The sequence below is a fragment of the Barbus barbus genome (genome assembly GCF_936440315.1).
Source record: "Barbus barbus genome assembly, chromosome: 22".
Classification (NCBI taxonomy): Eukaryota; Metazoa; Chordata; class Actinopteri; order Cypriniformes; family Cyprinidae; genus Barbus; species Barbus barbus.
The window spans coordinates 6,264,652-6,289,084 of record NC_136750.1 but is presented as its reverse complement, the minus strand read 5'-3'; the positions used below and the strand labels follow the sequence as shown (position 1 = coordinate 6,289,084).

The 24,433-nt window shown below is 36.1% G+C and overlaps 1 protein-coding gene across 7 annotated transcripts in view; it reads right to left on the bottom strand.

Moving 5' to 3' along the window:
- Positions 1-24,433, bottom strand: part of LOC306888430 (rho GTPase-activating protein 42-like) — a 125,340-nt gene that overhangs the window by 13,187 nt on the left and 87,720 nt on the right. For 2 of the 7 annotated variants that reach the window (XM_079446723.1, XM_079446725.1), the window contains exons 5-17: positions 17,612-17,713; positions 15,253-15,363; positions 12,323-12,427; positions 7,950-8,079; positions 6,974-7,074; positions 6,776-6,885; positions 4,256-4,312; positions 2,336-2,414; positions 2,085-2,124; positions 1,674-1,736; positions 1,247-1,324; positions 333-417; positions 74-132 (exon numbers count right to left, since the gene is read on the bottom strand). In XM_079446723.1, the coding sequence (XP_079302849.1) occupies positions 74-132; positions 333-417; positions 1,247-1,324; positions 1,674-1,736; positions 2,085-2,124; positions 2,336-2,414; positions 4,256-4,312; positions 6,776-6,885; positions 6,974-7,074; positions 7,950-8,079; positions 12,323-12,427; positions 15,253-15,363; positions 17,612-17,713 (1,120 nt within the window). The remainder of the gene's footprint in view (positions 1-73; positions 133-332; positions 418-1,246; positions 1,325-1,673; positions 1,737-2,084; positions 2,125-2,335; positions 2,415-4,255; positions 4,313-6,775; positions 6,886-6,973; positions 7,075-7,949; positions 8,080-12,322; positions 12,428-15,252; positions 15,364-17,611; positions 17,714-24,433) is intronic. The other 5 variants (XM_079446724.1, XM_079446726.1, XM_079446728.1 and 2 more) reach the window with 3 other exon arrangements.

Here is a 24,433-nt window from a genome sequence, read left to right as displayed (position 1 = left end):
TCAACACAAATATATACATTCAGTCTATAGCTTTTCGGTGTTAATGTTGTAATTCAAAAGCTTTAGAACTTACTGACAGCCAAGAGGAAGTCTGAGTGGAGCTTGTATGTCATGAGAGGCTCAGTAAGGCACCTGGTGGACGGACACGAGAATTACATCTTGTTAGCTCTTTGCTATGAAATGCTTTTGTTATTTACTCGGTCTGACAGAGAAAGGTACACTCTATTTCAGTCTAATTCCTGAATGTACGGTTCCAACGAGCCGCTTGAATCTCCATTAGGAATAATAACATCAGCCTGTAAAATGTAGCAAAACCTGAGGAACACACTAACCTGAGGTAATTCTTGAGGCCGCTGGTGATGGTCTTGTTGTCCCAGGTATCTGGGTCCAAATCCATATCTGATGCTGCTTTGGGTGCTGTAAGAGAAAACCAGGAACATGTACAAGATTAATTGTGCACTCATGGAAAACTGCTAATCCGAAATAAAAGGAATTTAGAATGTCATATTTCAAACCAAAAAAAGTTACAAGAAAATTAAGGTCATTTTTAGGATCATTCAGATTTTTGCACCGTAACATCATTTTCATGACAGTTAAGGACACTATAAATCACTCATCCTTTAAAAAATAATTTAATTGAATTTAATATCCTCATTTATTATGGGTTTCGGCATTACAGTAATGACAACTGGAAGTGAAAATATAGACAACTGTCAATAAATTGTCAGTGCTAAACTCAATTTATAAAAAAATAGACTTTTTCCCCATTTTCTTAAAAACATATTATACTGTACACTATTATATGATGTACATTTATGTTTTGAGAATCTATCTATATCTATCTATCCAAGGAAGAGATGTCCTTGCAAAGGGGAGGAGAAGATAATGTTTTTGATTAAAGATAATGAATATATTATATTAAACTGTGCAACATGCCTTAAATAAAATAAATCCAAATAATAAAATGGTCCATTTGGGTTTCATAGTGACATGGTGTTTATATTTTAAATTGGTCAGTGAAGTTTTTAAACTTGATTTAGGGTTTACAGACTAATTCCAGACAATTGTTGAGATATTTCAGAACAATATTAATAGGCACCAGATGTGACGTTAAGCTCCAAAATTTATTTATTTGACAGAGCTTTTGCGAGAGGAATAGTTTTTTTTAACCCTGGCCTGAAGGGTCACACATTTATTTGTCTAGTTCTCGAGGCTGGCATTAGTTGTACAGAGTGATGTAACTTACAGAAGACTGTGGTCATGAGCTTCTGCACTTTTGAGTTTATTCCACCGACTCTGTACAAACCCATAGTGTTGAGCCCTGCTGAGAGAAGAATATATACAGTACATACAGAACACACAAGCATACTTACTCTAAATTTTGAAAGAGAGAGACCAAACAATGTATGAATGATTTAATCCGATGTAAGATTTTACCTATTATAACACATAACTTTTTGTTTTACTTTATATAATCTAATTACAAAATCTAAACAGTTGATCCATAATATACTTATATTATAATTAAGTAATATATTTGATAAAATACTACACACAAAGGCCTATTATTATTACAATAAGGATGTCATAATAATAATAAAAAATGGAATCCTTTAACCACAATAAATATCCTATACATAAGAAATCAGAACTCCAGTAAACACACAACTCACCTCTAACCTCCACCAGCTGTATACACTTCCTCACAAAATTAAAGCCAGCTTCATTTAAACATGCTACAAAAGACAGGTGAAAAGAAACAACATGTTTAATAGATGGGTTTAGCTTGTGTCTTACTCAGGGGGATACGGCTTACTCTGGTTGTGCTAAATGTAATGCGATCGACCTTGTAAAAGGAAATGAGAGAGCAGAGACACACAAAGGGTGTAGTGAAGGGAAACAGAACACATTATCTGACGAGCGTTTGTTAAACACAGTTAATCTGATGAGAGCATGTGAGGTCTGATTCAAACATTAAGCTCACTCTGACTCTGATTTAAAAAAAAACAAATAGGCAAGACAATTTAAAATAAAATGAATAATAAATTAATGTCACTGTGGCTATGCTTAAAGACTTAACTTACTTTCTTCTTTCTTGCTCAGAATAGCAGGAAGGTTGTAGATCTGAAAGAGAAAAAAATTATTATATTGAGTGAATCAAGAATTATTTGTTGAGCAATGAAATTTCAGATAAATTGCATATCGATTTTTACATGTTCTGACAAAAATACCTGAGCTTGAGGATCTTCAGAAGCTTGAATCAATACAGGAGCAAATGATGACAACTATGTGAATATTGTATTAAATCAGGTAAGAAATGTGCTTAAGGACTCACCGGCTCTTTGCCATCCATAGCTTCCAGCCAGAGTCTCCTGTTGGACTCAGACAGCGCTTGTAGCGTGATAATGCCATGCCTGAAGACAACACAGCACTTGAAATTCTGACATGCTGTAGAAATATCTTACTCAACTACATCTACTCATCTAATATAGTTCCTGAATAGAGCCTTTGGAGAAACTGAAGCATGTAAAGGATTTAGACCCAAATGAAATGTTGCCACATCATATACAATTCATCCCAAAATGAAAATTGTGTCATCATTTACTCATCCTGATGTCATTCCAAATTTGTATGACTTTCTTTCCTCTGTGAAATGTAAAAGAAGATATTTTGAAGAAAGTTGGTAACCAACATTTTTTGCTTACCACTGTCTTCCACTGTATGAAACTTCAGTAAATGATATCATTTTCTTTTTTGGGCAAACTATCCCTTTAAGTCAGGTTGAGTAGCAATTGTTCACCCCCCAAAAAGATGATGGAATTCCAAACCTGTATGACTTTCTTCCTTAAATGAAACACAAAGAATGAAACTGCTCTTTTCCATAGAATGCAAAACCTATTTTTTAGTCTTATTGATTTGGAATATATTGTATATGAGCATACTTTGCATACTTTTGTCTAATTTCTGGAGCTTGACAGCTCTTGGTGATTGCATGCTGTTGTTGTATGGAAAAGAGCAGCGTGAACATTCTTCAAAACATCTCCTTTCGTGTGCCATGGAAAAAAGAAAGTCATATGAGTTTGAAATGACATAATACATTTGAGGGTAATTATTTCTTTAAATGATTGAACTAAAATCAAAAGTGATATCTTTAAAATCCTTCAATTTCCCAAGCTCACGAACACTACTCACTTGTGGGAAAAATTATACATGAAAGCAGTACTTCATTTACATAAGCATAAATGTATCTATATTCTGTATTTGCACTCTTGAGTTTCACACCATTTAGAAGGGCCAATTAATCCACCCATAAATATTTCCCGTGGATCTTCACAGATTATTTGAGAGCATTTGCGATAACAATAACTGTAAGGTGAACATTAGAGCGAGCTCATAGCCATTAGCACGCTCCTCGCTGCAGATACAGCCATGCCTGTGCAACAGCTGTCACTAATATCTGTGCATGGATGAACCAGCTATACGCTCAGCTATGCTTTGATTATTCTCCTGCTTGTTAGGGTAAGCACGCTGCAGTGCAGTTTAAAGGTAATGGTAGCTGTGTTTTCTGAGAGGAGACTTTTGTACATCAAGAAGTGTATGTATATCATAGCATTTAAAATGTTGCAGAAATGGAACATTCTGAGATGGAATTTTAAGTGAACTACTGAACAACTTTGTTCCAAAATGTAGTGAGCTGCCTTGCTGTCTGCATAGGCAGCAGCTTTGTGAAATAACATATTTTTCATAAAACCTCATCAGTGAATGATTAAAAAAAAATATATATATATTATATATATATATATAATTAGGCATGTTAGATGAAAAACTGCCTTTTACGCCTTTGCATTAGATGATGCCTTAAAAGGCTTTCTGGGTAGGCAGCTCACTCTGTTTTTCTCATAAACTGATCATATAAATATAATAATTATAAATCTGTCCTAATTCTATCACTGGATGTTTCCTCTCCATCTCTAGCCCGGTGTAGCCATAGCTAATGTCGATTTGATGTTGTGATGTTTGTTCCTTGATGTCAAGTGATAATGTGATTTCCAGATCAAAAATCACTCAGCCAGTTAAATTAAATCAAACTGTTATCCCACCAATTATAGGTGCAGGGAATGTGTTAGATTTTCATCATGCAATCTTTTAAAACCATCAGAGTGAGAAATGAGCTTTGATCAGCGTGGGATTTGGAATGCATGAGATCACAAGCAGCACACATGCGCTTCAACATGCTTCTGGGCTGGTCACATACCGGGCTTTACAGAAAAATTGCAGTGGTCTGAAAAGAGATCCACGATAGATGGTATTTCTAGATTGAAATAAACACAGAGAAGGGACAAGGGAAATGGGCACATACAGCACAAGGTAAACTGTCAGAAAAACAACAGTGCAACCTTACACTGGGTGGCAAAGTACATGAACACATAAAAAGTTACATTTGCTACTTTGCTACACACAGATCTGATGGGCTGAGTGTTAGTAGAATGTGCACGGTCTAATACGTGTGCACAAATGCTTACATACATATAAAAACATATTTGCCACCTAATATCGTAAGACTGTGCCATGACCGCAGATGTAAGTAAAAAAAGGAGAAGATAATACAGTTAAAATATACAGAAGACAGATAATATAGTGTGAAATAAAAGACACGAGAAGCATGCAGAAAACAATAATTCAGGCCACTCTTAAAACAAGAAGGAAGAATTCATATTTGAGAAACAGAAGCTATAGCACAAGTTAAAAAGAGGTAGGAATTCATCCAAAAATGAACATTTGGTATTCATTTACTCTCCCTCAAGTAGTTACAAATCTGTGTGACTTGTAAAACACAAAAGGTGATATTATGAAGAATGTTCACGCAGTTCTTTTCCATACAAAGAACATATAAAATAAATATTAAAATAAAAAAGCATCATTAAAATAAAAACATAAAATTAATCACAGTAGTCTGAATAACCTGCATGCTATATTTCTTTGAAAGATTATATAAATATATAGTGCTGCTTGAAAGTTTGTGAACCCTTTAGCAATTTCTATATTTATGCATAAATATGACCCAAAACATCATCAGATTTCGCACAAGTCCTGAAAGTAGACAATGAGAACCCAATCAAACAAATTAGACAAAAAAAAATTCTTTGTCATTTATTTATTCAGGAAAATGATCCAATATTGCATATCTTTGAATGGCAAAATTATGTGAATCTCTTGGATTATCAGTTAATTTAAAGGTGAAATTAGAGTCCATCTGTGCAGAGGTGTTTTCAGTCAGTGCAATAACTATCAAATGTCAGTACGTGACACGTTTTATTCAGAGAACAGGGATCTATCAAAGTCTGATCGTGTTTGTGGAAGTGAATCATGTCAAGAACAAAGGAAATTACTGAGGACCTCGGAAAAAGAGTTAATGTTGCTCATCAGGCTAGAAAAGGTTACAAACCATCTCTAAAGAGTTTGGACTCCACAAATCCACAGTCAGACAGATTGTGTACAAATAGAGGGAATTCAAGACCACAGTTACCTTCCCGAGAAGTGGTCGACCAACAAAGATCACTCCAAAGCAGAAGGTGTAATAGTCTGCGAGGTTGCAAAAGTTCCCAGGGTAACTTCTAAGCAACTAAAGGCCTTTCTCACATTGGCTAATTTTAATGTTCATGAGCCCACCATCAGGAGAACACTGAGCAACCATGCTGTGCATGGCAGAGTTGCAAGAAGAAAGTCACTGTTCTCCAAAAAAAAAATTGCTTGCTAAAGATCATGTGGACAAGCCAGAGGACTATTGGAGAAAGTTTTAATGGATGGATGAAACCAAAATAGAACTTATTGGTTTAAATGAGAAGCTATTATGTTCGGAGAAAAGAACACACTACATTCAAGAATCTTATCCCATCTATGAAACATGGTGGTGGTAGTATCATGGCTTGGGCATGTTTTGTTACATCTTGGCCAAAACAGCCTGCCATCATTGATGGAACAATGGATTCTGAATTATTCCAGCAAATTCTAAAGAAAAACATCGGGACATCTGTTTAAGAACAGTCTCAAGAGAACGTGGGTCATGCAGCAAGACAACAACCCCAAGCACACAAGTCATTCTACCAAAGAACGGTTAAAGAAGAACAAAGTTAATGTTTTGTCAAAGTCCAGACCTTAATCCAATTAAAATGTTGTGGAAGGACCTAAGCAAGCAGTTCATAGGCGGAAACCCATCAACATCACAGAGTTTAAGTGGTTCTGCACTAAGGAATAGGCTAAAACTCCTACATGTTATTGTGCAGGACTGATCAAGAAACTTCACCTTCCGTTACGGCAGCAAAAGGGGGTCACACCAGATACTGAAAGCAAAGATTCTCATACTTTTGCAACACACAGATATGTAACACTGGATCATTTTTCTCAATAAATAAATGACAAAGAACATATTTTTTCTCTCACTTGTTTGATTCGGATCTCTTTGTCTACTTTCAGAACTTATATGAAAATCTGATGATGTTTTGGGTCATGTTTATGCGGAAATATAGACAATTCTAAAGGGTTCACAAACTTTCAAGCAGCACTGTATATAACCTGATATAAAATACAATGCACGGAAAAAGTAGCATGTACATTCTTTAAAATTTCTCCTTTTGTGCTCCATGGAAGACAGACGGTCACACAGGTTCATAACAACATGAGGGTGAATAACAGATGACAATATGTCTTTCTGTATTTCTCGGGGAGTGTTAAAGATTTAAAACACCTGTACTGTGTCGTCAGTGCAGACACCCACCTTTCAACCACCTCAATATCAAAACAGAAGCGCTTATCAATCGAGTCAGTCTTCCTCCTGATACAGGACTTCAGTCTGAACTTCTCTGTGGGATTTGACATGACACCGTTCTGTGAAAAGAGAGAGACAGATAGTGAGGATCTGATGCAAACAGCACCTCTGTTCCTACAGATGACTGAAACATGAGCATCTTTGTACCTGTTTAGCTGTGGGTTTTGCCTCGGTGTTGCACATGCCGAAGATGTTGCTGCCTTTTTCGTATGTACAATAATGGCGAGTCCATGCGCAACCCAAAGGCCCTGAAAAACGCACGAGATGTGCATAAGGCATAAGTGATATTCTTGCTTGGCAAAACAGTCATTTGCAGCTCCCATGCTCCAAAATTTGAACAAATAAATAAATAAATAAATAAATAAATATATATATATATATATATATATATATATATATATATATATATATATATATATACACACACACACATACATACACCTATTTATAGTGTTATTTCAATAAGTACCTATTGTGAATAGCACAGTTGAAAGAACCCCCCCCCCACCACCAAATATTACAAAGTGTACTTTACAAACAAGAAAATACATTTACAATAACACAATACATAATAGATATGCAAGAAAATAATGGATAATAACAAACTTAGTTTTCTTGTTTTAATTGGTTAAAGTACCTTCAATTAGCTTTATTTAACTTTTTATTTTTAATACATTTATAGAATAATTTAGAATATTTAAAAAATGTATTTAATATGTATTTATACCTTTTATTTCTTTACTGTGATCATTTAATATCTTTGGATTTTAAAATCTATTGTTTTAAAATTATATTATACAATTTTTTTTTTATCTAACTGTGTATTGCGTATCCATCCACCAGAGGGCAATGTTATCCTTTCCTAGACCAGGTCGTTCACGTCTTATCTGAAATTCTATAATCTAATGCTAAGAATACAATCTAACTGTTTACATGTGGAGAGCAATTTAATTCTGGCATTTCCTCTGCAGTATGAAAGAACAGGAAAAACACAGGATAAGGTCACTACAGGAAGATAAAAATGAAGACGCATGAAAACCAAATTCTAGACTTGTTATATTTTTTAAAAAGTGTCTGGTATGGAAGGCCATAGACTGTCTGTCTGAAAGATTGTAACGCTCACGTTTCTCCTGGACATAGAGGTAGCCTTCCATTGTCCACTGGCCTGGGGGCTTCTGGTCTTGATCTGCAGACCGAACTCTGTTCATCAGCTTCTCTACTTCTTGCTTGGTGCTCAGGAAGTTGTTTCTTGTCTTCATCCAACAAATAAAAACATGTGTACACAAACGGATCATAGGAATATCAACTGTCATTTTAGAATAGCCAATTATATTTAATCTGACAGATGCAAATACATTAAAACCAGACATGAGACTGAAATAATTATATAGTAATAGACATCTACAGCATACAGACATGCATAGGAAAGAGGAGATCTGTTGCAAAATATAGTGATTTTTACCATAGTGCATGATTTATAATACATTTTGACGTTTGCATACAATCAGTGGCTTTTTCTGATGTAGTAAACTTGCTTGATAGCTCACCTGATACAACACTGCAATTACGATGAGAAATGCTCGGGTACAAGTCCCACGAAACACAAGTCATGATAAAAGAGCTCCAAGACTTGTAGTAGCAAGTTAAAATGATATGGTTGCTTCAGCAAATACTTTTTTTTTTTTACATGCCATTTGCTTGCTAACATTATCAGTTAGGTTTTGTGTAGGCATTACTTTTATAAGTGATGGAGCATTTAAATTTTTGCACCACTGATGAAAGATTTCAATTCCAAACTACCACTTTACGTATAAAACCAGCAAAATAAAACATTGCCAGATTCATGTTCATCTGTTTCGGATAAAACTGAATGCAATTTTAGTGCCACTCACCGGATATTTCACTTACTTTTTTCTTTTTTTCAAAATGAGGTGTTTTGCAAGCATAATCTTTCTTGGCATTGATACTGTACATTGATGTAGAAAAATGTGTGTGTGTGTGTGTTCAAAGGTACTTCATAAAATACCACAGTAGTACTAAAACCATGGTAAGATCATGACCATTTTTAGTACATTTTTGTTAGTGTCTTCAAACGAACGGCATCTTGGGTTATCTGTAACACTTTTAGCATGTTCTTCAAAGCAAAAGCTCATCAAACTTCAATAGTTTTAGCTAGTTATGGGAAAAGAAATCATCTTTTTTATTTGCCATAAAATACACCATTTCCTGAGAATGGCCTGAAATCATATTCGAGTAATGCAGCTGCCATCTACGGAAGCGTATTGCATTCACTTGAGGAAAAAAAATCTACTCTGTTTTTCTGAATTAACGAGCTAATTATCTCAGAATTACGAGATAATTTTTCATGAAATAAAGTTTTTGCTCTGTTTTTCTGAATTAACGATTTAATTATCTCAGAATTACGAGATAATTTTTCATGAAAAAAAAGTTTTTGCTCTGTTTTTCTGAATTAACGAGTTAATTATCTCAGAATTACGAGATAATTTTTCATGAAAAAAAAGTTTTTGCTCTGTTTTTCTGAATTAACGAGTTAATTATCTCAGAATTACGAGATAATTTTTCATGAAAAAAGTTTTTGCTCTGTTTTTCTGAATTAACGAGTTAATTATCTCAGAATTACGAGATAATTTTTCATGAAAAAAAAGTTTTTGCTCTGTTTTTCTGAATTAACGATTTAATTATCTCAGAATTACGAGATAATTTTTCATGAAAAAAAAGTTTTTGCTCTGTTTTTCTGAATTAACGAGTTAATTATCTCAGAATTACGAGATAATTTTTCATGAAAAAAAGTTTTTGCTCCGTTTTTCTGAATTAACGAGTTAATTATCTCAGAATTACAAGATAATTTTTCATGAAAAAAAAGTTTTTGCTCTGTTTTTCTGAATTAACGAGTTAATTATCTCCGAATTACGAGATAATTTTTAATGAAAAAAAAAGTTTTTGCTCTGTTTTTCTGAATTAATGACTTAATTATCTCAGAATTACGAGATAATTTTTCATGAAAAAAAGTTTTTGCTGTTTTTCTGAATTAACGAGTTAATTATCTCAGAATTACGAGATCATTTTTAATGAAAAAAAAGTTTTTGCTCTGTTTTTCTGAATTAACGAGTTAATTATCTCAGAATTACGAGATCATTTTTCATGAAAAAAAGTTTTTGCTCTGTTTTTCTGAATTAACGAGTTAATTATCTTAGAATTACAAGATAATTTTTCATGAAAAAAAAGTTTTTGCTCTGTTTTTCTGAATTAACGAGTTAATTATCTCCGAATTACGAGATAATTTTTAATGAAAAAAAAAGTTTTTGCTCTGTTTTTCTGAATTAATGACTTAATTATCTCAGAATTACGAGATAATTTTTCATGAAAAAAGTTTTTGCTCTGTTTTTCTGAATTAATGACTTAATTATCTCGTAATTCTGAGATAATTAACTCGTTAATTCAGAAAAACAGAGTAGATTTTTTTCCTCAAGTGAATGCAATACGCTTCCGTAGCCATCTAACAGAGGACAATGCTTTTAAAATCGCATAGAGACTGAAAAGCATTTTCCTCAGATAGATTGCTATTGCTTGTGTTGGTTTAAAAGTGAATTCTCTCCAAACAAAAAGTCGTCATTACAGAGTTACAAGCTATGAAAGCTACGAAGTGTATCGACATTGATTAGAAGCAAAAATGGATTTGAAAATCAGACAAAAACAGACAATCACACAGATGATTGTGAACACAAAGAAACATTCAGGAGCACAAAGACTTGTGGTCAACACTGCCCTGTGAATTTTATTGAATAAACTAGCTTCACTACTGAAAAGCTACACTTTACTTCTCAGGTGATAATGCTGATGTTTGAAATTTTGCACTGCATACATCAATGTAGTTTTCCATGCTGGCAAGTGACCATGGTATAAGCGGGATAATCTACAGCAAGGTGTTTATTAAATGGTTTTGGCAACACTTTAGAAAAGGGAACACTTATTCACTATTAACTACAACTTTTCCCTCAATAAACTCCTAATTTGCTGCTTGTTAATAGTTAGTAAGGTAGTTGTTAAGTTTAGGTATTGGGTAGGATTAGGGATGTAGAATTAGGTTAAGTAGAATAAGGCATTGATATGTGCTTAATTTGTACTAATAAATGGCTAATATTCTAGTAATATGCATGCTAATAAGCAACTAATTAATGGACCCTAAAATAAAGTGTTACCATGGCTTTTTTGGAATATTTGATTCTGACTGGTCAGTCACAACATTAAAAGATCTAATATTTCCTGATAATGACGGACGTCAATATCAACGCTGTATAACAGACAACTTCTGGCATCTGAAGCTGGCACTTCTTTTATCTCATATAACAACGTAGACTCATTATCTCTTGTTTTATTCAGAATCAACTGGTGCCATTTTGTGTGCCATTTAGCATATGTATTGAACATTAAATCAGCAATAATAGTACTGCAGTTCTGTTGTAGTGCTCTCCTAGTTGCCAGAAAGATTGTTTTGTGAACTGTAATGGATTTTAAACCATTTTCAACTCAAAATCAATATTTAGGTAACTATTTATTTGGTGAAAAGTCATGAATTAAGTCGTTTGTTGTGGCTCAAAGGAACTGTTGTTTTCTTTGTGGAAGCTCTACAAATGAGCTAATAAGATATTTCAACTCAAATCAATATTTCGTGTCCAATTATTTACTTATGTGGCAAGTAGCTGCATAATAAGCTGGATAATGTACATCCAGCTGGTTATTATCACAAAATAAACCCCTCCGGGTGATAAAAGACCTGTCCTGATCACCCTGTCCGGGTTTATTTTTCAATTACAACCAGCTGGATATACTTTATCCCTTACTTAAGGCACACCTAGCCATGAATTATCCCATATATATTCATTTATGTACATACCAAGTGCATTCAAATAGTTTTTCACAGTTTGTTGGAAAGAAATTAAAAGAAATGGCTTCATATCCTTCTTTTGTCCTCTAGACTAGTTACATCTCAGCCAAATACATCACTGTGAATTATCAATGCAACTTCTACAATATTAAAGGTGCTTGTCCTGCGGTAGTGACTTATTGTTAAGGCCAATGTCTCACGCTTTCACAGCAGCTTTATTTCAGTGTATATATGCCGCAGTGCTGGCACAGTGCTGCAGCACAAGTCTTTTGTGCTTTAGAACAAGCTGACATTTTGTAACACTACATAAGCTTTGAGTTTACAGTGACAGTGATGCAATGAAAGAGTCAAAGGTCACTGAACCCAGACACAGAGATGCTGACGAGCAGCAGGAAGTGGTTTATTATAGGCCAATATTGATCAAAGACACACAGAGCAGGTTATGGCATGAAAACAGAGGGCAAAATGAATGGCAAAACTATTTTATATGTGCCAGGCATAAACACCATGTGGCTTTATAAATATTTTCAAAAATAAAAAAGCTTTTTTTGGTCAGAAGGAGGCTAGAGTAAGTGGAAAAGTGTACTTACATTCTGCAGGTTAAACTGTAACTGTTGTTTGTAGGGCTCAAATTCGTGGGCCAGCTCATAACCCTCATGGTAGAATGTGAACAGACCCTGTAGGAAGGCCAAGAGCTGCAACCCCAAATGAGATATAAATACAGCAAGATATAAACAACAACTTTCCATCATATGTTTGCTGCACAACATATCCATCTCTTCTCTTTCTCAGTGCAAACAGGTATTTCACAATGTTTTGTGTCAGTTTGTAAATTCTGAACTTTTCCCATAACTGCTCAATCAAAATCCTTTAAGTTTCTACAGTAGCATTGGTAATTGAAAACTTGTGCATGTTTCTGCATCCACACCACTAGGTGTCAGTACAATTCAGAATTAAGGAAGGGGAGAAATTATACGATTGATTTAATGGGTCATGTTTCAGCACTGGTTAGTTTTAATTAAAACACTAAAAAAGTTTCATTTTGCTCCCATCGAGTTAAAAACACAAATAAATGCACAGCCATTTGCACTCTGTATCGAAAACATTTATGAATGCGCTGTTGCAGCTATGATAACTTTTTAATCCGAAATTTTCATGTGCATTTTTCATATTCGTCATCCTTTCCTATCAAAATGCTATCAAATGTCGTATTTATCTTTCAACGTGCACAAATTTGGGACTAAATTTCCGCACGTTAAAAAATAAATACGATCTCACGTTGTATCAATCATGTTTGCACACTGCTCCGAAACTTTTGTCCGTCAAAAAGAATTGGGATAAGGTTAGATTTTCTGGGTTTTCGCATCTGTAGCATGCATTTTGATAGAAAAGGATGGGGAACACGAAAAAACGCGTACAAAAATTTTGACCTTCAGTATTCTATGGTGTTTATAGCCTTTTGACGGGTTGTATCAAGGAGCTGTAAAAACGGATAGGCTACGCTAAGTGAATGAATCGCGTTTGTACCGATTTCTTCGAAGCAAAGCAAAAACAAACACTCTCCTTCGATCCATGAATGTTTCTCTCAGTTAATACACGCTGTAGCGTCTGTCATAGCAAATCAACACATCTGTTGTGAATAATTAAGCGTCTAGGATAAGAACACGAATCTCGTGAATAATTTAATAGTCATCGATGTACACATTGTGACGTCATCACAATGTAGATTTAAAACCCGGAAGATAAAAATAGCGCAAAAAAGCTTAAAGTGAACCAGTTTTCTCCAACAGTTACAGTTATCAGATGCTAACAGATGCTAACACAAACACCTCTGCTAAAATCTCAGAAAAAGTAGTCTGGGGTTTCATGACCAAAAAAAAATAAAAATAAAAATAGAACCCTATAACCTTAAATTATTAGAAAGACATTTACTCGATATACTAAATTAATCATTTAATACCGGTAATTGAAAAAAAAAAAGAAAAAAAAAAGTTGTTGCACAGACCTGATGCACACTGTAAAGAATAATTTCTCAAAGCTGTATGTAAAAATAGTCTCTGGCACATGTTTTACAAGAAAATACCAGTCCTTCTATTTCAAAATTTCACGATTAAATCGTTACTTGACATTTTTTTATTATTATTTGTGACATTTAATAGCAATTTCTGCGTGAGAACGGTTTCAAAGCCATTTCAGTGAGTGCATAAAGTTTTGACTAATGTTCCATATAGATGTATCATTACAGTTATCTCATGCTCTCTTATACTCAAGGCCTGTGCAAAGATTTGACTTTCTGATAGTGACTTTAGCAGAAGACTTCAAAGATGCTGATGTCACACCCTGAAACTCAAGAGCAGACCAGACTGCGGTGCTTCTGGGAGATTAACAGCATCGTTTTTTCCCATGCCAGGTGATAAACACTGGATGCTCCTCTAAATCTATACAGCACATTCTCTGGCTCACTTTACCGCTCACACTTATGCATATAAATATGCTTAATGCAGAAATGAGTCATGCAAATTCTGTCCACTGTTGTAATATGTGAGGTCCAGCTGTAGTGTATTTCACGCGATCTGTCTGTTGAGTGGAGATTTAGATGCTAAACATGAAAAGGGCTGAAAAAAAGAACATTAAGAGGTCTTCCTCTCCTAAACTATGTTTAACTGCAGAAATCTTTCAGTTATTGTTTTACTTTAAGAGGAAGGATCAAGTTTGCTTCAGATATTCCTTCCAAAGATTAATTACTGAACTTGACATTGTGGATAGCAGTTCACATCATGTGGTATTGGACGAGTATGTGGAGACATGTCTGAGCTCATATTGAGATGAGTGACTTTTGGTTGCAGTTACTGTATTTTGTCAAATATGAGCACAGTTTGAGACTGAAACTGATTTGAGATTAATGGGGTGTTTTCATAAGAAACATCTCAGAAGCAAAATCTCCAATTATCTCATTTCTGCCTAGAAAAAGTGATCTTATTAGATTGAATTGAAATTGATCTTTTTTTACCGACCAGTGCATGTTAGGTTCACCCAAAAATGAAAAGTCATCATTGTGTCATCATTCACTTACCCTCATGTTGTTCCAAACATCCTTTCCTCTGTGGAAGACATTAAGAAATGTCTCAATGTTTTTTTTGTCCATTCAATGGAATTCAATGGCAACCAAAACCATGTATTGTCTTCCACAGATATAGAAAGTCATTCAGGTTTGGAATGATGGTGAATTTTGGGTGAACTTTAATAGCTCAGGGGTATTGTGGGACAGGAAATGAGAGCTGAAGTTTGTAATTTGGCATGATAAAACAGTAAGATTATGACTCCAGTGGTCATAAACTGTCCAGCTACTTCCTGTTGGCTACAAAACCATTACTGACCAGATGGCTTGATTCTCATTGCAGTACACTGCATGATGGGCATCTGATTTCTTTTGCAGGATACACATTTGACTATATGTTTTGCGGTTTGTGCATTTTTGTCTAAATATAAGATGAAATTTTATGGAAAACAAAGATCTTACCGGCTCAACAAATTCAAATTTCTTCTTCTCTTGAACCTCCTGGATTTTGAAGACATATTCTAGAGAGGCGTCATAAAAGAGTTGCCTTTCCTTATCAATCTGAGAGTCAGCCTGCAAACGAACAAAGAGCGCTGTTACCCTAGAGACGGACAGACAGTTATGGCTGCCAGGCTTGTTCGCTCATTTGGACGTGTTTGGGCTTTGGTTAATGGATACATGTGAGAATTTCTGGCTCAGCTTTGTGAGAATCTGTGGAACAAGCAGCTAAACAAACACAACTGAACAGCATGAAAGAAAAAAACAGGAACTAAAGCTTTTAAACGCTTATGTTTTTAAAAGGATTAGTCATCCAAAAATGGAAATGTTATCATTATTTACTCATCCCCATGTTGTTCCAAACCCATATGACTTTCTTTCTTCTGTAAAACAAAAAAGGAAAAATTCAAGCTTTCAAGTTGCAAAAAGAACACTAAGGACTATAAAAGTAGTTCACAAGTCTTGTGTGTTGTTATTAATTTGTTCCCAGCCATTATAATTGCACGGAAAGAGCAGAATACACATTATTCAAATTCTCCTTTTATGTTTAACAGGAAAAAACAAGTCATACAAGTTTGGAATGATATGAGGGTGAGTAAATGTTGACAATTTAAATGTTTATGTGAACTATCCCTTTAACCTGTTAACTGCCGGTTCCCTATTTTGATTATAGGCCTGAAAATGACATTTCCAACTTAAATTGTTATACATTTTGAATGGTTTGGAGCAGATACTTAAGGTTGGTCTCTTTTTAAAGAAGATTATTGTAGAGGTGAAAAAAGTTCTGGAACAAAAAACGTTATGGAAGTTTAAGTTTATGAAAATATAAAATGTAAAAAAAATGTATATTTATATTTTATATAAAATATATCTTTTACATAACATGTTTTACTCTAAAACTGCTAGAAAATCAAAACCAAAAATCTGAAGAAGTTGTGTTCCAAATCTGAGGTTGATATCTCAAAAAATGAGCTTTCAGTGAAATTTTGTTTGGGCGTAGTACCAAGCTTTTCCACTAGATGACCATCAAACCCCATTATAAAGTGATAAAGTGAAGTGACATTCAGCCAAGTATGGTGACCCATACTCGGAATTCGTGCTCTGCATTTAACCCATCCAACGTGCACACACACAGCAGTGAACACACACACACACCGTGAACACACACCCGGAGCAGTGGGCAGCCATTTATGCTGTGGCGCCCGGGGAGCAGTTGGGGTTCGGTGCCTTGCTCAAGGGCACCTCAGTCGTGGTATTGAGGGTGGAGAGAGCGCTGGACATTCACTCCCCCCACCTACAATCCCTGCCGGCCCGAGACTCGAACCCGCAACCTTTGGATTACGAGTCCGACTCTCTAACCATTAGGCCACGACTTCCCCCAGTAACCATATAAGGGCGGCTCTATTTCCATATTTCCATGGTTTGAGTGATCTGAAACATGTTTTTTCCATTCTTTTCTCAATATTTATGACGTAAACATCACATTCAGAAGTATTAAGGGTGGTATGGCAATATTTGATTTCAATTCAACCTCTAAAAACACATAAAAGACAAGCAACAAGAACACTGGACGTACAATATAGTTCACGCTGCATCAAAAATTGAGAACCTATTGTTTTTTCTTTATATTCGAAACACTTTTAGACCTTTTTTTTCTCAAAAAATAGAATGAATTTTATCTTTTGAACACTTGACATAAACATGAATGGAGATTTTTCATGATTTTATATATGTATCACTATTTCAAAGTAAAGGTCAGAACTCTCTCTCTGACTGATGAGAACTCTTCTTACAAATTAACAAATGACAGTTTCCCTGTAAAATATTTTAAAAATCAGTCACCAAATATGAAAACCAGAGTCTTTAAGCTTTCAAAAAATATATAGTTTGTCAAGATTGCTTTTGGTTCAGACTAAGATATTACTGTTTAAATCATGTAATGGCAAGTGGGCCCACCGGTGGGCCCTTGACATAATTACATAGCCATCACAATTGTTGTCATAAAAAAAAGACAATATTACTGTAAGATATGTACATCATTTCAGTATTGCATGTGCTATTTGTTTCTGTTTTCAAGAAAATTGATCAGAATTGTGATTTGGTTGTCTTTCTCGCATATATTTAACAATTTATACTTATTTGTTGGTTCTCTGTGAGTCTAGTGTGCAGTAGACAGAAGTCATGATGGAAAGACACTTCTAATACAGCACTGCCTCAGAACTAAGACTAAAACCTAAACCTGAGTTTACTGTAATTCTTTTGATGCTATGCAAGGATTTCCTTCGGAAAATGCAAATCTAGCCTTATTTGTGGAATGATTCACCTCTATGAGAGCGGATTCTTTTTTTCTGGACGACAGGTTGAGATGTTTTTCCAGTGAGGAGTAGTACTTTTCTGTCTCCTTGTCAAATTTCTTCTTCCCCTCCTATGGAAAACAAAAGGTTACTGTTATTATATTAGCATATTTAAATAAGATCAAAGTCAGTTATGTAAACTGTAAAATAACCAGAGCAGTTTTTTAGTGAATTAAGTCAGTCACACTGGTGTTATATCAGAGAATCACATTAACTATGAACATGTTACACTAACATTTGACAGCAACAAAATGTGACTGTGATCTGCCTGTCAGGCCATTAGGTGGCACTCTAATGCTTTATCACACAAACCCACTCCTGTCACCCAATGAGACATGCAGTTACTGCTATAGAAACTGTTAGCCCATAATTTATATATTGCAAGTAAATAAATATATTGTCAAGGAAATGAAATTACATGAACCAAGCGTAAAGATGATTATATACTTAATCATACATAGTTATAAGATAAGATTAATCTCTTTCTGTTCTCAGCAGACAGAGAAGAGCAAATCACATAAAACTCTTGAAAATATACACAATTGCATTCACTGGCATTTGAATGCAGCTCTGAAATATCATCTAAAGTCTGTGGGTCAGTTATTATTAAGATTACATTCCCTGACAGATGCGTCTGTCAGATTTGCATTAGTCTACATGCTGACTCATTAATGGCACATGTAGTACAGTATGTAGCTACCCTTTGATAGACAGACTTCTGTGGAAATGCACATAAGAACTGTTCGTTCAAGCATACAAGAAAAAAGTTCAAAAACAACCAAAAATGTTCTAAAATTTCAGCCAAGAGAATCAAATTACAGGAACACGAACTGACAAAGTATGCTCAATGTCATGGGTATTAAAAGTCAAGTAGTTGTTGTTTTGTCAATAAAGTGAGACTTCTGAAAGGCCATCAATGCAGAAATGCTGTTTTGGCAGTACAATAGTATAGTTACACCATTGACCAACAGGGGCTAACTGGACCACCCTGCCAAACCCTGACCACTTGGCTGTGTCCAAAAACTAAAAAAAATGCTGCCTCCGCAAGTAGCATATGCACATCCAAAATCCAATGATCATGTGACATCTTGTCTACTGAGATACTCTCATCAGATTTTTGAAAGCAGCGTGAATGTAATAATTAAATATTCACTTAGTTATCACCAAAGCGCTCTCTGTTTTGTTGTAGATCATTAAGAAACCACACGACTGTGGTCTTGGACTTCAGGCACCACTGCACAAAACTAAACTTATCTGAAAACGTTACCTGGTGCACATTTTATAGGTTAGCTTCAGATGAAAAGAGAGATTGAAGAGTAACAGATGTGAATGATGAAGAGGAGAATTCTGAATTTAAAATCCAGACATCCATCTGCTTCTTCCATTCCCTGCCACAACTCACAAGATAACTATCTTCACGAGAGGAGATTTCCACACAAGAGAATCCACAAGACCGAACCCTTCAAAAGGCCCTGACTCCATTCAGTCTGTTTTCACACCTGAGTTGTCTTGCCTGAGGCCTTTCGCGCAGCGATGCAATACGTGGATTCTACAGTTATCACTACATTCAAAGGTCATATGTAAATTTTAAAGTGCTCTATTTCTTTGCAGCAGCTCAAGTGCTGTTCTGAGTGGGAGCATGGGAGATGACAAAGGGTTTGTTTGGACCACTGTCAAAAGAAGAAAGCTGGTTTGTTTGAGGGCCAGGGTTAATGCAAGGCCTAGCTGGTTAATGCTTGAGCTCCATATATGTGATCCCAATAATGCTCAAGCACCTCAGTATGATTTCTATCAAAAAATAATTCCAAATATGGAAGTATTTTTCTGAAGAAAAGATATACAGAGAAACGTGCATACTGAGCATAACATGCATACTGCATTTTGCGAAAAACAGCTATAGTTATAGACAGTCATGCAGTGAAAGGAAACGGCCAGTGAAACTTGAGCTTGAGTGTGTATTTTCATTCTCATGGCCCCTCCATTAACCCTTGACTCCATATAACGCTACTAATATGACAGAGCGCTTGAACAATCTCACCACGACACAACCTCAGTGACGAAATAATAATAGTCCTGCATCCACCGCGTATCCAAATTCCTGACAACAATCAATAAATCGTTTCAAGATTGTGTCTTTAGACGCTTCCTCTACTATGTCCAGAAAACAAGAGAAAATCGTTCCAGAGGAAACCGTAGTGTCTATATCTGACTCCTATGGGATATGAGTTAAATAATAAAACGGACAGATAAATGAATAAATACTTTAGATAGTGTCTTGACAGCCAATAAATTTCCCCTCGGGTTTGTTTGCTTTATATGAGAGGATGACAGAGGAATACAATATACTGGATCTTTTGGCTTGATTATCTTTTTTGTGAGATGAATACTGCAAAAACTTGACTGAAGGAAACATAGATTATCTCTCTCGAACACAAAGATGCTGAGAGAGGGCTAATCAGAGACAGAGAAAAATAGGAGAATTAACAAGCTTGAAATGTATTGGGATTGCCCCATTACTGTCTTAAATCAATGGGATAATTCACTATAACCACTCACACTAGAAGTTAAAAAGCTTCAAAATAACCCAAAGAAATAAGCCAGATGCTTAATCATAACCAGGCCCACACAAAATCTCAACAGAATTCATTCGTGTTTGTTTATTCCGACAATAATGGAAAATTTGATAAGAATTTGCCATAAAAAAAGACTGTAATACTAAGAAGTCTGCAAATAACTTCAGAGCTTGTTTATAAGTAGGTCCATGCAGTATCTGCATTCAGAATCTAGATGAAAAAGTGGAAGTCTGCAAAACTGATTTAAATAGAGTGAAATGTGTTACAGAGATACAGAGTACACTGCAAAAAGTGGTTACGTTAAACATATATTTCTACCTGATTATTTCTATTTCTACCATGTTGAGATCACATGATAATCTCTACTAAAAATTCCATAATGCAACAACAGCAACCGAACAAAAGATAAAACGACAGACAGACAGACACGGACGGGACGGGACGGGACGGGACGGGAGGGACGGACGGACGGACGGACGGACGGACGGACGGACAGACAGACAGATAGACAGATAGATAGATAGATAGATAGACTGTCTTTGATCCACCAGAAAGTACAGTGTGTGAAAGGGGAAATAAATTCAGCAAACAAGCAGACTATTGAAGCAAAGAAACAAACCACACTGACCCGTAGATCCCAAGCCACACAGTAAGGATAAATGGCAGGACCTCAAGGGTCCTCAACCACAAACACACAACAGCCACAGTACCACACAAAGAAATGCCTCAGTAGTCCAACACACAGCTACTCCATTCACAAACACTGCACTGAGTTATGAAGACAAACTGGCAACAAACCGGCTCCAAACCAGCAGGAAACAACATAATGTTGGGAAAGAGTCAAAAAATGTACATTTCACTGTTTTGAGTAGAGGACAAAATAAACAACAAAGGAACAAAAGAACAGAAAAACTGCATGCTTTAATACCAACATATCAGTCCAAAACAACTGAGATGAATAAGAACATCTTTAATGCAACACTAAAACAATACTATATAGTCGGATGTGAACATTTTAAACATTTACTAATTATTTTTTTGTCCATATGTCAGTTGAGGTTATAAATGTTTAGACATTTGATGACCTCCATCAACACCAAACACTGCTATTTTTGGCCTCAAACATATTTAAATGAAGTGTGCTTTCACACTTGGTTCAATTGCTTAGTCCGAACAAGCGTTTGATTCCTCCCCGTTCATCAAAGTGGCAGATGTTTCAGACTTTCAACAACTTACTGCCGTCCTCTACTGGGATGACCTCAAATGACCTCTGTTCACGGGGGCAGTGTGATCTGCAGCAAGGTTAAAGACCGCTGTGCAACGGATGGGGCTCTGCATGACAGACAGACTTCAGATCCCCCACAGAGTGACAAAAAAGCCAGGCAGACAAACATATGTGCATGAGCGCACACACACACATACTCACAGAAAATCTTGGAGCCTGTGGAGCCACCTGGCTAGACGAGCTGATGGCACCGATTTTGAACGATCACTGCTTCAGATGCTGACTGCTCCAAGGGGAAACAAACCAACACCCCCAGGGGTGCACTGCACAAACAGCCCAGGCTCTTACTCTTTATTCTTTTTCTCTTCTGCTTTTAGAAGACATTAGTCAATATTCAAATTTCCGAGCTTGGTGCCAAATCTAAACAACTGTGATGGAATGTCCTGCCATTGTTCATTACACTCTGATATGAGTTCATCGTATAAATATGATAGGATCAACTTACTAAGTACCAGAAGAGGAGAGAAGAGAGAGAAAGGACTGAGAGGAAAGGACAATATGAGTGAAGGAGACAAGCATACATGATGAGAGAAAAAGCTAGAGAAAATAGAGTAGAGAAAATGAGATGAGAAAAGTGATGATGAGATGAAATGAAAAAAATAAAGACACAGTAAAAGAGGAGAGGAGATGAGAAAAGACAAGATATTACCAGACGAGAGAAGAAAACAGACCAATTGAGACATGGCAAGTGGAGAGAAGAGGGGAGACAAGAAAAGAGTGATGAGACAAGATAAAAGAAAGGAAGAAACAAACTAAGATGATATGAGAGGAAAAGATGAGAGGAGAGGAGACAAAAAAAGAGTGATGAGACAAGATAAAAGTAAAAGAAGAAACAAACTTGGATGAGAAGAGACAGAACAGAGAAGAAGAACAGAGGAGATGGGATGAGATGAGACAAAAACAGAGAAGAGGATTTGATACAAAATGAGAGGATTAGAGAAAATAAACTGAGATGAGATGAGAAGTGAAAACAACAAAAGACAAGGAGAAAAGAGAAGATGAGAGAAGAGACAAGAACAGAGGAGAGGAGACAAACTAAGATGAGATGAGAAAAGAGAAAATAAAGAAGAGATGAGCCAAACACGAGAAAGACAAGAAAAGAGTAGAGGACACATCACAAGATAAGAGAAGTCAAGTGAAAAGAGCTGAAATTGGAGAAGAGAAGAGAGATAAGATTAGATAATGTGAAAGAACTCTTTAAAAATAAAGGTTCCAAAAGGGGGTTTTCACATACCCCTTTTCCACCAAGGCAGTTCCAGTGCTGGTTCGGAGCCAGAGCCTAGTTTCAAACCGGTTCTTTGTTTTTCGACATCCAAAGCACCAGCTCCGAACCAGGAAAAGCGGTTCGTAAGTAGCACCACAACATTGCTGGGCTAGAAGAAAGAACCGCTTGCGTCAGGGGCTGGGGGCGGGGTTACCGTGACCAACAAGACGAACAGAAACTTGGACCGCCATATTTGAAATAGCAGCTAAACGCTAACACGTTTGATTCGCCGTGTTTGGATGCCGATGTAGGTTCGCAAAGCCATGAACATCAACAGCAACGCAATGTCTCCCATTGCTGATAGTTTGTTTAGGCTTGTCCTGGGATAGATCGGCGCTGCGCGGACCGGTCGGTGCGAGGCATATCGGGGTGCTGCGGGAGCGACTGTAAAGCAGACGGCTCTTTATGCTTTTGGATCGCTCTCGCGGTGCTTTAGTGTGTTGTGCGCCGATCGATCGATCTGCGTGGCACTGATGCTTTGTACAGATGCCTGTTGTGCCGCGCTAGTGATCCGAAACATGAAACGTATTCAGTGACGTAAGACCTGGCTCTGTATTGGCTCTCTAGCTTGTGGAAAAGCAACCGGTTCTTAAAGGGCTCGCCAGTCGAACTAACTAAGAACCGGCTATAGCACTGGCTCTGAACTAGCACCTGGAACTGCTTTGGTGGAAAAGGGGTAACAGTGATGCCATAGAAGAACCAGTTTTGGTTCCCCAAAGAACCTTTTCTTATAAGAACCATTTTTTTTTCTTATAGTGTGAAGAACATCTTAATAATCTAAAATAACCTTTTTCTGCTGTAAATAACCTTTTGTGGAATGAAAAGGTTCCATGGTTGGTAAAGGTTCTTTGAGGAACGGTTGATGCCAATGAAGAACCTTTACTTTTAAGATTGAAGAGGAGAGGACAAGATGAGACACGAGGAGAATGAAAGAGATAATATCTAGAGATAAAATCATGAAGAGAGAGAAGAGAAGAGAAGAGAAGAGAAGGAGAAGAGAAGGAGAAGAGAAGAGAAGAGAAGAGAAGAGAAGAGAAGAGAAGAGAAGAGAAGAGAAGAGAAGAATGAGGATAGAGGTAGATGTTGTTGTCTTAGTCCTGTGCTGCTCTCTAGAGAGCTGAGTATCATAATGAGCCGTGACATCCTCAACATCTTCCCACAACACTTCAATTAAACTCATTAAGGTCTAATCAGTCCTCTGATACCTGATAAGAGCAGGTGGGGCATTACATGTGCCTGAGCAGTCAGTGGAAAACATCTGAAGCTCTACTGGTGCAGTGCAGTGCTCTTGAATAAACAGCTCTTTTTTTCGGCAAATTGCCACATGGTTAATTGGACACAAAGTCCGGCGATGATAATTAAGAAGCAGCGCTTCTACTTGAGCCATTTTGATGGCACTCAAAGCATGTTCTCACTTTTCTAGCAGGCTACAACATAAAAACCAAAGAAAAACACAAAAATAAACTTGCATAACGGATGCAGCATAATTAATTAACAGTATAGAACAGTTCAATAAACAAAGAAATAAAATAGTGATTCAAAATATTCTAAACACACATCATCACTTTGTGTACGAGGAGTGTCTGCAATCGTGTGGATTTTATATGTTGACAAAACCTTTTTTTTACTATTTAGACTTTTATATCAGCAAATTATATAAATAGGTTCT